This window comes from Sus scrofa, chromosome 6 (genome assembly GCF_000003025.6).
Source record: "Sus scrofa isolate TJ Tabasco breed Duroc chromosome 6, Sscrofa11.1, whole genome shotgun sequence".
Taxonomy (NCBI): Eukaryota; Metazoa; Chordata; class Mammalia; order Artiodactyla; family Suidae; genus Sus; species Sus scrofa.
The window spans coordinates 158506567-158521414 of NC_010448.4; the positions used below are offsets into that span (position 1 = coordinate 158506567).

A 14848-nucleotide genomic window follows, 5' to 3' on the forward strand; every position below is an offset into this window, starting at 1 on the left:
CACAGCAGAAACTAACCTGACTAGGAACCATGAGGTTGCGGGTTTGATCCGGGGTCTCGCTCAGTGTGTTAAGGATCCCACGTTGCCGTGAGCTGTGGAGTAGGTCGAGGACGCTGCTCAGATCTGGCGTTGCTGTGGCTGTGGAGCAGGCCGGCAGCTACAGCTCGCATTAGACCCCTGGCCTGGGAACCTCCATGTGCCACAACTATGACCCTAAAAAAGGACAATAAAAAGAGACCCCCCCCCCAAAAAAAAAATAAAGTAAAAAGGATCACTCAAATGACATTAAAGAGCTCTTGAAATTAAAAACATGATAGCAGAAATGATTCTAACTTTTTTAAAATTTTAACTTCAGTTTTAAGTACTTTTGGTAGTTACATCCGTAGCTACAAATAATAGGCTTACTTCTTTGCATTTTAGACATTAGCCTTGCTGGGGTAGATTAACACACTTCTCACTTTTCTTCTCCCTCCTCTTAATATAGTTATATCATTTAAAAATATAATATTTATCTTTGGCCTTTAAAAGTTAACCTTAAGTCTCTTAATATTTTCAGGTGTAAATAAATTTTTCACTTGTGAATTCTCTCTCGCCTGCCTGTTCTTGCTCATAGATGCTTTATCATCTAGAATCGAAAAGGAAGATAAACTAGTTTAGTAAATAAGCTTATTTATGTAAAGCATAAAGTTTTGGTCTTTTGGGAGCTGAGATTTATAATAAATCTGTCATACAACATAAGCAGTAGGGCATCTGTGTTTCACGTCTCCATTTTGCATTTTCAAAAGGCTGTTTTAGAGGACAAGTCTGGACGTTTTTCTAACTTCTTTTTAGAGGACAAGTCTGGATGTTTTTCTGGTAACTGCTGAAGTGACTGGACCTCTACTGCACTGTTTTTCTACTGCACTGCAGTGGACTGTGACCCAAAATAAATATTTTATTACATGTTTGTGTGTGTGTGTGCCTCTGTATCTGTCTGTCTGAAATGAGATCTCCTTAATACTCTGGTGTAAGTTGACTTTTCTGATAGTCTGAACTAATAATTTCTTTTCTTTCCTTCTTGATTTAGGCAGTTGACAAGTACTTCAAGCTTCCTCATGCTTCCAGTAAACCACCGCGGATTTCAGGAAGCCTGGTGGACACTTCCTATAAAACATTAAGGTTTGCCTTTAGAGCATCACTAAAAACTGCTATCTATCGAATAACTACGACATTCGGTGAACATCTAAAGTAAGTTTACCTGTTTTTGTTCCATGATAATTTACTTTTGGGAAATTAGTAAGAGAAACAGGTAGAAGAATTATAAAGGCTCACAAGTTGAAAGCATTCTTTTGGGACCTTCATGATTTCTGTTGGGAATGAACAGTTTAGATTTAGATTTAATATGTACATTTTAAAATGTTGGCCTGTAAGCTTTGGGGCCTTCATTCACATGGATAAAATAAAAAAGAGGATAGAAGGTTATGAAAGCAGCGAATATAATTATGTATCGTGTTTTTAGATTACTAAAACATACTTAAGGGAGAAAAAAAGGCAAAATGAATACCTCTCCAGAAAAGCATATTAAAAATAATTCAAGTATTATCCCTTGGTCAACAAGCTAAGACTTGGGGTGAGCAGACTATTCCATAAATGAGTCCTTGGCGCTTTGTGAATCATGCTAGAAAAACAATGACGGATCACAACACCTTCAGAAATGGAACCAGAAAGAAAACCGCAAATGCCACACCTGTGTATATTTAGTTTCATTGATGTTTACTGCTTGCCTACCCTAATCTAGCTAGGCAGGGTAAGGGATACTTAGGTTATTGACTAAATTATGTTTATTGTAATTATAAATGAACATTACAAGATACAAGGGATTGCTCTGCTTCTTCTGTATGTAGTTTAGGGCTTCTTCCAATGTGTTTTCAGAAATGACAGTGTATTTCCTTTTACGTCCATGGTCAGTTGTACGAGGCATTCTCCTGTAAGGAGGCAGCAGCAAGGTTTCTGGAATGCTTCGGTTCTGTGTGGGGAACAAGAGCTATAGATGATCCTCTGTCCTCAAGACACTTATTCACATGTTTAAACCAAACCAAAAAATCAGTTTATTGAGCGCCCTCTAGATCTGCACTCCAAATACGTATAGCCCTGTGTTGCTATTTAAATTAATTAAAGTTAAATAAAATTAAAAATCCAGTTTGTCTGTTACAGCAGCCACATTTCATGTCCTCAGTACTATATATGGCTAGTGGCTTCTATATTGGACAGCTTAAGTCGAAAACATTTCCATCATTCATTAAAATAAAACAAAAATAAAACATTTCCATCATTACAGAAAGTTCTATTGGGCAGTGCTGTTCTAGACAATATACTTATCCACTATATATGTTTTTTTAAATTTACTCTTCTCAAAGAGCCTGTGAGGTATAGAGATTATCATAATTGTACAGATATGGAAACTTAAGACTCAAAGAGGTTAAAAACTTGCTCATAGCACAGTCTAGTCATTGTTTTTTTTTTTGTTTTTTTTTGTTTTGTTTTGTCTTTTTGCCATTTCTTCGGCCGCTCCTGCGGCATATGGAAGTTCCCAGGCTAGGGGTCCAATCGGAGCTGTAGCCACTGGCCTACACCAGAGGCACAGCAACACAGGATCGGAGCTGCGTCTGCAACCTACACCACAGCTCATGGCAACACCAGATCCCTACCCACTGAGCAAGGCCAGGGATCGAACCCGCGACCTCATGGTTTCTAGTTGGATTCATTAACCACTGAGCCACGACAGGAACTCCTCACAGTCTAGTCATTGTTAGAACATGAACCTGAAATCAGGTCTTTCTTGCTCTTAAAATTCCACCTTCTTACCCTGTGTAACGCTAGGGTACTTCTAAGATGTAAACTGCCATGTCAGGTACTCTCAAAAAACACTCAATGAATTTAGCTAATGAAATAGATGTGATGTATATTGATGATAAAGCAAAACAGGAAGAAAAGGGGAAAATTAATTTCTTAGATGAGAAAGGGAGATAGGTGACTGTTAAAAAAATTTTGCGAATGAAACTCTGCCTTAGTTTCTTTTCTCTGAGAAGAGCCATATTTTATATATGTACCAAAATTGATGAGGTCACTGGAGACTGTTTTGTACAAATATAGAACAGAATAGTACCGTGGAAATATTAGGTTTGAAATTAAGACATTTGGATGTATTATGTCTGGTTACACCATTGACTCTGCAGTTTGTGGGCAAGTTACCTCATGATTTAAGTAACTTGCCTGAGATTACGTAGGTAGTAAATTTTAGAACCAGAATTTATTTATTTATTTATTTATTTTTACTTTTTTTTTTAAATAGTTATTTCCCCAATACAGTTTTTTTTCCTGCTGTACAGCATGGTGACCCAGTTACACATACATGTACACCTTCTGTTTTTGCACATTATCATGCCCCATCATCAGTGACTAGACATAGTTCCCAGTGCCACACAGCAGCATCTCGTTGTAGAACCAGAATTTAGACTCAAATTTCTGATCCCGGGGGCCTATCTGAATTGTCTGTCCTCTTAACCAGGAGACTGTTGTCTCCCCTCACCTCTGAACCATTCTTACACTGCTTACCCTCCCATGACAGGGGTATGTTATCCATCCCACTATGTTCCGTTTGCTGTTAATAGAGATAAAATGGGATCATACCTTTGTAAAGCCCACACTACTTTATATATTGTTGGGACAATACCTATTACTAATATCCTGGTTTATCATTCCTCAGATCTCTTCCTCTGAGAACGAGGTGTAAATGAAGTCAACTCTTGAGACATGTTTACTTTTTTTTTTTTTTTTTGTCTTTTTAGGGCCGTACCCGTGGCATATGGAGGTTCCCAGGCTAAGGGTCCAATTGGAGCTGTCGCCGCCAGCCTACACCACAGCCACAGCAACGTGGGATCCAAGCCGCGTCTTTGACTTACACCAACAGCTCACGGCAGCGCTGGATACTTAACCCCATGTTTGCTTTTAATTTGGGCAAATTTGATTTTTTCTAGCCTCTAACATTAAAATTTGAAGGGAAGACTGCTATTAGTAAGATACAGTACAGTGCCTGCTACCAGAGAGACGAGTCATGAGAACAGTCTCAGGCTCTGTGTTTTATAAAGTTCAGGGCCATTTAGTTAGAGATGACAGCCACACTGGCACCTAGAGGGAGTCTGAACAGAAAAATACACTTGGGATGGTTCAGTAAATGGCAGCGACATGGTTTAAGAAAGTAGAGATATGTATAATATAAGGCATTTGAGGATGGCTTGTAGCAAAATTACTGTATTAAGACTTTTGACACTTTTTAAAGTGGTAGCCTTCAGTTACCTGGAATTTTATCACAGGAGTGATGTATTACTCTTAACAGCTAGAAGACCAAAATCTTTCATTGTATTCAATTTCTGCTCAGAAGTTTAATTTATACTTGTTTCAGTATATATTTACCCCAGTTTTTTCAAGGTAATGTATTTTTGTGGGGGTGAGGGTATGGAGTGAACTCAATTTCCCCATCCAAGACAGAACTTATGTTCAAAGGGAAAAGTAAATCTAAACCACCAAGCTGTTACCTTTGAAAACGATTAGTGGAGTCTATTGTATTTTAAGCAAACATTTTAGTTTAAAGGATTTTTATATTAAAGGCAATTGAAATACTCCACAACTCAAAGATAATGTTGGAATCTGGTTTAAATAAAATAATAAAATCCAGAAAATCTACTGCAAGGCCTGGAACTCTGCACAGCAGGTTCCACAGCAAAGCAGGTTAAAATCGTTGCCTTCACTTGTCAGTCTTAATTTGCTTTGCTCTTTTAGAAGGTAGAAGCATGCCGTTACTGAATGCACACCCTCCTCCTCATTAGATTAAGGAGGGTTTTCTTCCAACTTTTTCAGAAGTACTAAATAAGTGAAGATTTCTATTCGTTTTTAATTGTTTTGAAAAATATTGACTCTGTGTTCTGTGGTTCACTTAATATGCTTAATGTAAAATAAAGCTTATGCTTTGAATTTATGTTTCATTTAGTGCTGTGCAAGCATCTGCAGAACATCAGAAAAGACTTCAACAGTTCTTGGAGTTCAAAGAATAGTTAAGTAATATAAACTGTGTTCATTACACTGCTGATACAACTACAGATGGGACAGTAAATGTTCAGCATTCTTGGATCAGAAGAAAATGGACTAATTAGATGCTTCCTTTGTCGTGGTGGTTGCTTTGAAAACTATACTTTAATGGGAGAAATCATGGAAATTCTCAGCAGAATAACCAAAAGCTGCCTTTTCTGTACCGATTGCTTTTTGTCTGTGTGGTATAATAAAATCTTTATTCAATTTTACAGAAGCATCTATGGCAGTAGAAATGTTTGTAGCTTATATAGCTTCGTAATAATAACTAGGACACTTTTAGGATTTACGTTGGAGAGCAGTAAAGCCAGTTCAGAAAGTGAAATGGATTGACTTGATCCAGTCCTTCCTGGAAATACGTAAACTTTTGGGGGGTAGTTTCTGTTTACTGAAGAATAAAAAAGGTAACAGTGGAGGAAAAGTCACAGAAAGTATTGTCCAAAGGACATATTTTGTTAATCTGTTAGGTTGTGTTTTTGTTTCCAGGGACAAATTAAATTTGCATGATGGTCCAAAAAGGTCTCAATTTACAGATGCTAACTCTGTATAAAGGAATGTGGAAAAATTCGGTTCTTAAGTTACAAGGTTAAACATTCGCATTTGGTTTTCAAAAGACAGTTGACTAATGTCTATGAATTTATTTTATATCCTGCTAGTAAATAATAAGTGTATGGGTATTTTCTCAACGAGTTTTGCTTTCTTTTTCTGGAACAAAACATTAAGCAATTGCCAAGTTTTTCAAGTGAGAGAAAAAGTTTTGCAAGGAAAACCAGTAAGCACCCTTTTTTTCCCCTACCCTCATCTTCATTATATCAAATTATTTTCTGAAGCTTAATTGATCTCACAGAAGCCAGCAACCTTTGCAGTGTAAACTAGATAGCTGAGATATATGAGGAAAATCTTCACAGCCAGAAGCAATTTAGCCATCAAATAGCAAGTGAAACCGAAACGTCAGAGGGGTTACTGTCCTCAGGAGTATGTTGTATGTCCCAAAAGGTAATCGTATAATTTATTAGATCAACTTCTTTGAAGAGGAAAGATTAAAAATTCTGCTGGTAGATATTCCCTGGACTAGCTTTGAACTGAAATGCTCCCTTGTAATTCTTTTCATATTATCTTTTTCCTCAAAGTCAGCACAATACTATATATGAATCTTTTTTTTTTTTTTTTTTTTTTTTTTTTTTGTCTTTTTAGGGCCGCACTCAAGGCATATGGAGGTTCCCGGGCTAGAGGTCTAATCGGAGCTGTAGCGGCAGGCCTACACCACAGCCACTGCAACTCAGGATCCGAGCCGCGTCTTCGACCTACACCACAGCTCACGGCAACGCCGGATCCTTGACCCACTGAGGCCAGGGATGGAACCCGCACCCTCATGGTTCCTAGTCGAATTTGTTAACCACTGAGCCATGATGGGAACTCCTATATATGAATCTTTAATGTGGTATATATTTCAACCAACTGTCTGATTACTTGATGTATTATATCTTGATTTATTTTTTACTCCTTCAGCCAGCACACGACAAATTAAAAATGAATCCCGCTGGCCTTAAAGTGTCTTTATGAGACAGTTTCTCAATTGTCCAAGTGTTTGGAGTATTTAGGCCATTGCCTTTTGTTTGTTTGTTTGTTTTACATCTGAAGTGAAGTTGATTTTTTTTTTTTTTTAATGTAAAAGCTGGATTTTTGAACGTGAAAGTTACAGATGGCCAGAAAACTGTGGCTGTGTTGACTGAGCAGTGTTGCATTCTATATTTTAAAGCCTTCCCGCTCTTTGTAGTCCATTCTCTGTGCTGCCTGACTGGGCCACTCTGGGAGAAGAGGATGCTCTACCTTCTGTTCCTTTAAAGAAGAAGTGTGGCGTTTAACCCATTGGATTCCTGAGACTGACAGTGGGGTGATTTCTTTAAACTTTGACTGACTTGGATAAAACGTCTGGCTAGGCGTATGTTTTTGTCATTTCCCACATACTTTGGGAAGGTGTCTCTTTGTTGAGCAATGTGAAATTTTCTGAGGTGTTCATCCCTATTTTTGCTCAAGAGAATGTGCTTGTGTACCCGATGCAGTTCACATAACGGCTGCCTGGTGGAAATCTGGAAACTGCCTCCCCAAATCTGGATTATATTTAGTAGATAAAGCAGTCAGTTCCTTTTCCTCGCTGCGTATTGATAGTCCACACACCGTCTGTTGGAGCAGGTTATGGCTCAATCACCTGCCAGTAAAGAAAGCGCCCCCTGAGTACCGGGAGGGGGCCCTTAGGAAGACCAGCAGGAGGAGAGGAGCGCTTCTCTGGGTGAAGACACGGCCCACCTGTGAACCCACTGATACAACATTGGCCTGAAAATGAGGGGGGGTTTCTCTCTCTTTTTTTTTTCCTTTTTACAGCCACACCTGCAGCATATGGAAGTTCCCAGGCTAGGGTTCAAATAGGAGTTGCAGCTGCAGGCCGACACCACAGCCACAGCAACATGGGACCTGAGCCACGTCTGCGAGCTGCACCACAGCTACCTACACTGGATCCTTAGCCCACTGAGTGAGGCTAGGGATTGAACCCACATCCACATGGAGACTACGTTGGGTCCTTAACCAGCAGAGCCACAGTGGGAACTCCTAGAGGGTGTTCTTTAAAAGCTTTTCTTTGCCTGTCAGTACAAAACATGATTGTATCTGTTCTTGTAATGGGGTGTGTGTGTGTGTGTGTGTGTGTGTTCTGGGTTTTTTTGGCTGCAGCATGTGGAAGTTCCAGGCCCAGGGATTGAACCCATGTCATAGCAGCTACCTGAGCCACAGCAGTAACAACACTGGATCCTTAACTCGCTGAGCCACCGTGGAACTCACTTGTAATGTTTTCTTGATCTTTATGGAATGTACAAATCTACAGAACTTCTCTTCCTAGAGAAATGGAAAACTGTCCTAGAATTAAAAAAAAAAAACTTGTATAGTTGAGTGGACATGGATATGCAACACTTTGTCACTTTGCCGGATTTATTCCTTGGTAATTATTTTGTGTATATTCCCGTAAATATGGTAATCTGTTTATATCCTTTTGTATATCACTGATATTGGGCAGAAGAATAAATTTACATTTTTTTAAATGGGACTATTAATTGAACTATGTATATCTTTGAGGTCAGTTATTTAATTTCTGGTGCATGTGTGTTTCCTTAGCCATTTCAATGCAGTCTCAGAGTCATTGCTTATAAAACCTGAAAAGGTTTTACTTGTTGAGAAATCAGCTTTTGCCCCTAGCTGGACTGATCTAGTGGGTCATCTGTGTTTAATGGTAACTCTAAGGAGCCTGAATTCTAAAAGTGTTTCTTCATTGTCCTGGCTGCCTTTCTTGTAAAATTAAACAAAGGATGCAGTTGCTGAAAGCCATTTCTTAATAGACATTTCTTTTCTTGCCTGAATGTTTCTAAATCAGATCATACTCCTCCAGGCTAACAGTCTGCTGATTTGTCTTAGTCTGAACTTCCCCTCAAGGTAGTTGAGGTACTTTACTCAGCTTACTCTTTGCTCTCTGAATCCAGAGTCATCTTTAAGACCAGTTTAAAACGAAGATGACTTGAATTTATCAGGTAATAATCCAGCTATCCTTACGATGCTGACCACCATTGAAAAAAATAAGCAAAACCGGATGTTCCCACTGTGGCACCATGGGTTAAGGATCAAGTGTTATCTCTGTGGTGGTGCAGGTTTGATCCCTGGCCCGGTGCAGTAGGTTAAGGATCTGGTGGTGTTGCAGTTGTGGTGTGGGTCACAGCTGTGGCTCTGATTTGATCCCTGGCGTGGGCTGAAAACCAAAAAAACAAAATTGTTGTTTGGAGGGGGATAAGAAGGGGGCTAGACAAGCACATACTCCCTTCAAGTCTTACAGTTCTCAGTCATGCCCTGAGCAGCCTCGGCAGTTGCCGTAGTGATGTATGTGCATGTTGATGTGGCGCTAACTAATCATCTAAAAATGCCCGCCAAGTGTCTGCTATGGCCCAGCTATTAGAAGCAAATTGATCTGTGAACAAGACAGTCCTTGCCCTCCAAGAGTTTATAATCTAATGCAGTGACATTTAAAACTTGGAATCGGAACCTTCAGACTCACGAGGAGTGCTGATTATTAGAGGGGCAGGGTCTGGGCTCCACCTCAGAGCAGATTCATTTCCCTTCAGGAGATGTCGTTTGCAACCAATTCTGAGCAGTGGTCTGAGAATCATATTGTGAGAAAGGTTTATCTTAGATCAAGAGTTGCACACTTTAGCATGCATCAGGATGACTTGGAAAGCTTGTTAAACACAGATTACTGGGCCCCTACTCCAGAATTTCAGATGCAGGAAGTCGGGTGGGGCCCAAGAATTTGTATTTGTAACAAGTGTTCAGATGATTGGGGTGCTGCCAGCCGGGAAACCACACTTGGAGAATCACTGTCCTAGTGATTTTTCACGTATGTGCTGTTCTCTCAGATGAGTGTCTGAAGCATATGAACTCTGATTTGCTGTAAGGTAGAGTTCTTCCATCTGGTGCATTTGTTGGAAAGCTTGAAGGGTATGGCGAGATCCCATAGGTAATGCAGGAGTGCTGAGAAACTGGATGCTGATCTTGAAGTTGCAGCAGGCGCGCTGACATGAGTTACTCTCACACCATTATGTGTTCATGTCCATAGCGTTCCCTTTGCCAGAATTTCTGTCCTGGCAGACTTTCCTCCCATTTTCACAGCATGTTTAGCCTTCCCACATACTTCCAGATTTCAGTGTGTATTTTCAGGGCATTGTCATTCTTGCTTTTTGGGAGCTCATGACATTGAAGTCACCTAACTGACCACACATCTGCTTCCCCTGGCAGATGATGCGCTCCATCTCCTTCCAGGATTCCAGTCACACGTTCTCAGAGTATCACCTGTGTCTTCATTTAATATTGTTGTCTTTCCATGCTTTATTCTGGATAGTTTTTTCTGACCTGTCTTACAAGTCATTTTCTTCAACTGTGTCTAATCAGTAAACTTATCTATTACACTAATGAGTTTCCCAATACATACATGAAAAGTAGTCTTTTTTATGATTACTTTTAGGTTTTGGGTGTTTTTTTGGTCTTTTCTAGGGCGGCACCCGAGGCACATGGAAGGTCCCAGGCTAGGGGTCAAATCAGAGCTGCAGCCACCAGCCTACGCTACAGCAGCCACAGATCTGAGCCGCATCTGTGACCTACACCATAGCTCACAGCAATGCCAGATCCTTAACCCAATGAGCAAGACCAGGGATTAAACCTGAATACTCATGGATACTAGGCAGATTCATTTCCCCTGAGCCACGATGGGAACTCCCTAGTTTTTATCTTTAGCAGAACTTAATCTATAATTCTGAAATCCAGAAGGCTTTTTTTTCTTTGTCCTTTTTTTTTTTTTTTTTTTTTTCGGTCTTTTTAGGGCCATACCCACGACATATGGAGGTTGCCAGGCTAGGGGTCTGATCGGAGCTGTAGCCACCGGCCTACGCCAGAGCTACAGCAACTCGGGATCTGAGCTGCCAGATCCTTAACCCACTGATCGAGGCCAGGGATTGAACCCACAACCTCATGGTTCCTAGTTGGATTTGTTTCCGCTGCACCACGATGGGAGCTCCCCAGAATGCTTTTTTAACTGGTAAATTTGGTGACAGAATATCTTTGGCAGTTAAACCTGACCTTAACTGATGTGAGACTATTTGTAGACTTAATTTATTCCATGTAATAGGGCTATGTTTACATTCACTGTAGTATGTTTTATTATATGAGATGCTGTTCCAGACCCCATGGGGTGTTATGTAATATGTATCATTATTACTTTAATAAAATCTGAAAAATGTATTCTCAAACATCTGGCCTCAGGAGTTTAAGACAAGGAATTGTAAGCCAGTTTTTGTAAAATGCTGATAATTCTCCCATTTACTTATCCAGCATTTGCTAACTGCCTGCTGTATACCAGGCCCTGTGATAGGCACTGATATTACAAAATCATAGACCTTGCTCTCAAAGAGCTCACTCCCTGTCTGGGAGAAAAAAACAGAGGCAACCTTTGTTGGCAAAGACCTTTTTTCTTATGTACAGAATTGATGTGTCTTGCTATTTGCTGTCTCTCTGGTTGAGCATCTGTTCTGTTCCTAACCCACCCAAAATAGCATCTCCTTAGGTGTCTTGGTACTAGCCCATATTGTCACTTGCATTAATTTCCAGGAGCTCTGTGGCTCTGCCTTTTCTTTAATTGTCCATGTTCTCCCTGCACACATATAGCCTTACCAGATATTGTAGAAAATGCCTTGCAAGGGATCCTGATGGTAAAGTAGTTCTGGAAGACCTATGGGATGTCTGTGGCAGAGAAATATTGGAAGATGACCTAAATCACAGGCCTTTTACTTGATAGTCTTTTAAAGATACATTGACTCGATTGATTGATTCTCCTACCTTCCAACTCATCAGTAACAGTGGTCTACAGTCTTGAAAAGACCCTCTAACTATATTGTGATTCTTTGTTGCAAGGACACAGTCCCCACTTCAGTTTAGCTTAAGCATAAGAAGGGGAGTTGACCCGGAGGGTACAGGACAGCCTCGGTGAGCACAGGTATGGCCTTGCTTCTGGGCCCCTTGAAGAACCTGGGAAGCTCTCAGGATCTCTAAATGGCTCTTCTCTGCTTCTTTGTGCATCAAAGGTTTATTCTTTTTTCCTGCCTAGTGTCTTTTTAATATTCTCATCTGCCATCTCATTCCTGAGACACAGACTGATAACTTTCTGAAGGCAAATCAGATTCCTGTTTGAAAGAAATTAGCCTAAATGGACCAAGTATCCAAGGGTCTAATTAGGCTTCAGGGACAAGGTCTTGCCTTCTGAAAACTTACTTTTTGATCAGGATAGAATGGCAGGTGGGGGTAGTTTCCAGAGCTTCCTAACATAGGGGACAGAATTTGGGGTTCAGGACCTACAAAGAGGGCCTGGTAAATCCTCTTTGCTTTGAGTTGGAACCCCCAAAGGACTGCAGTCTAGAAGGGAGGGTGAAGAGGGATAAATTGCCTGTACTGTAGTGGAGTTAGAGTCCTCATTAAATTGAATTGCAGGAATCTCTGTTTGCCAGTGTTTCTAGCTCCAGGGAGAAGCTATCATAAATCCTCTCTGGAGGAAAACAACAACCTGGGTCTCAATTATTTCTGCAAACAAGTTTCAATACAGTGTCTGCACACAATTGAAAATAACCAGGCACAGGAAGAAACAACATGAATGAGAATAACAAAAGCAACCGATAGTAGAATAAACCCCTAGGGACTCCAGATACTAGTGTTATCTGAGATTTTTAAAATTAGGATTACTGTGTTCCAGAAGATTAAAAAATGAAATTTTAATTCATTTGAGAACTAGAGACTACATATATATGTAGTAGAAACTGTACGCGTACGCACACACACATAATCTGAAAAAGCACCACAGAGAAATTCTAGAACAGAAAAATACAGTAACTAAAATTGAGAGGTCAAAGATAGGTTTACCTGCAGATAGATATAGCTGGAAAAAACAAAAACTGACTCAAACGATAGGTTGGAAGAATTTCAGAAAGTATGGAAAGTAAAAAGAAAATCAAAATACAGAACACAGATTAGGGCAGAGATGGTATAATGAGAAAGTTTGTGAATGTAATTGGAATCCTGGCAGGAGATGGAGATCTGATGGAACAGAAACACTTTTGAAGACTTACAGCAGAGAACTTTATAAAACGTCCAGCCACAGATTGAGGAAGCTCTATGACCCCTAAACAGATGAATGGAAAGAATGAACCCTGAGTACATAATAGTAAAAGTGCTAAAAACCAAGGGGTTCAGGGTAACCGGAAGTGAAAAAAAGACCACATTCAAATGAGCAATGACTGGACAGCTAACATTTCAACAAAAACAAAGAGAATGGAATGGAAGTTTTAAAGTGCTGAGAAGAAATTTACTAACCTAAAATTCCACATCCAGCATCAAATCTACAAGAATAGGGGGGAAATTCAACACATCTCCAGACAAAAGCTAAGAAAGCTCATCACCAGGTCACACTGAAAGGAACTTAATTTATAAAGGTAGGTTTTCTTTTTTTTTTTTTTTTTTTCTTCAGGGAGAGAGCATAGAGAAGCAAGTAGGAATTAAGAACAGCAACAAAAAATGAATCAACAACAAGGTCTTACACAGGGAACTGCATCCCATATCCTGTAATAGCCATAATGAGAAACAAAAGTAAATATGGATATTGCCTTAAGAAACCAGTAGTGTCTGATGAGGTTTTAAAGATAAGTAAAGTTTACAACATAGGGACAGTATTGGGGTGCCATCCAACTAAAGCCAAGCATGCCTACCTTAGACTATATCCTTTCCAATAACTGGCACATGCTCCAGAGAATTGAGGACACATGGTCACCAAAGTCATGTGTATCTTCTGGAAGGATTTTTCACAGTCGCCCCAGACTGGAGACAATTCCAGTGACTCTCAGTAGTAGCCTGGATAAATACATGTGCTACGATTTCACAATGCAGTTTTACATCCGAGGTTAAAGGAGGGACTACTGCAATTACAACACGAATGAAACTCCTAAACCTGAGCAAAAGAAGCTAGACACAAAGGAATACGTACTGTGTGACTGCATGTGTGTGCATTTCAAAAACAGTTTGCCTTCGTGGTACCACCCTCAGAGGAGTGCTGGAGAGAGGAGCACAAGACTGACGTAGAAGGGCCTGGAGAAACCCAAGGCGCTGGAAATGCTCTGTATCTTGCTTTGGATTATGTGGGTGTGTTCACAGGAAGGGTCAGTGAACTGGATACGGAAGATTGATGTGCGTTATGTATGTTATAACTTAAAAACACAAAACAAAAACAACCGCTTACAAGAAGTAGATATATCCACAATTTTAACAAGAGTCTCACACACCTCTCTCATAGATGATAGAACAAGCGGATTGGACCAGTCAGTAAGGGTGCAGAATATTTGAATGACAATGAGCAAGCTTGACCGAAAGGACGTATATGCAACCCTGCCCCTGACAACTGAAAATACGTTGAAAAACTGAAATACTGACAATACGCTGATCTGTAAAGCAAGTCTCAACAAATTTCAAAGGTTTAAAATGATTTTGGAGTTCCCGTCGTGTCTCAGTGGTTAACGAATCTGACTAGGAACCATGAGGTTGCGGGTTCCATCCCTGCCCTTGCTCAGTGGGTTAAGGATCCGGCGTTGCCGTGAGCTGTGGTGTAGGTTGCAGATGCGGCTCGGATCCCGCGTTGCTGTGGCTCTGGTGTAGGCCGGCGGCTATAGCTCCAATTAGACCCCTAGCCTAGGAACCTCCATATGCCGCGGGTGCAGCCCTAGAAAAGGCAAAAAGACAAAAAAAGACCAAAAAAAAAAGTTTAAAATGATTTAGAGTATATTCGTGATGCAGTTAAGGCAGAGATCATTTTAAAATGATACTTAGAATAGTCCATATATTTGGAAATGAAGAAATACATGTCAGAATCACCCACAGAAAATCACAGAAGTGGGAATTAAAAAATGATTTTAAAGGAATGATAATACATGTTGAAACTTGTGATCTATAGCTAATGCCATGCTTCAAGGGAAATTTATACCCTTAAATGCATATTATTATGAAAGAAGAAAGGCTGAACATCAGTGGGCTAGGTGGCATCTCAAATAGCTAGAAATTGAATTTAATTACTTTTGTCTTTACCACCTCTGTGTCTTTTCAA

General features: G+C 40.0%; 1 protein-coding gene across 1 annotated transcript in view; it reads left to right on the forward strand.

The window, feature by feature from the left end:
* The window catches only part of NDC1 (NDC1 transmembrane nucleoporin), a 56461-nt gene extending 47970 nt beyond the window's left edge, over positions 1-8491 (forward strand). The window contains exons 17-18 of the mRNA XM_003356460.4: positions 1067-1227; positions 5027-8491. Coding sequence (XP_003356508.3) covers positions 1067-1227; positions 5027-5090 — 225 coding nt within the window. The 3' untranslated portion in view covers positions 5091-8491. The remainder of the gene's footprint in view (positions 1-1066; positions 1228-5026) is intronic.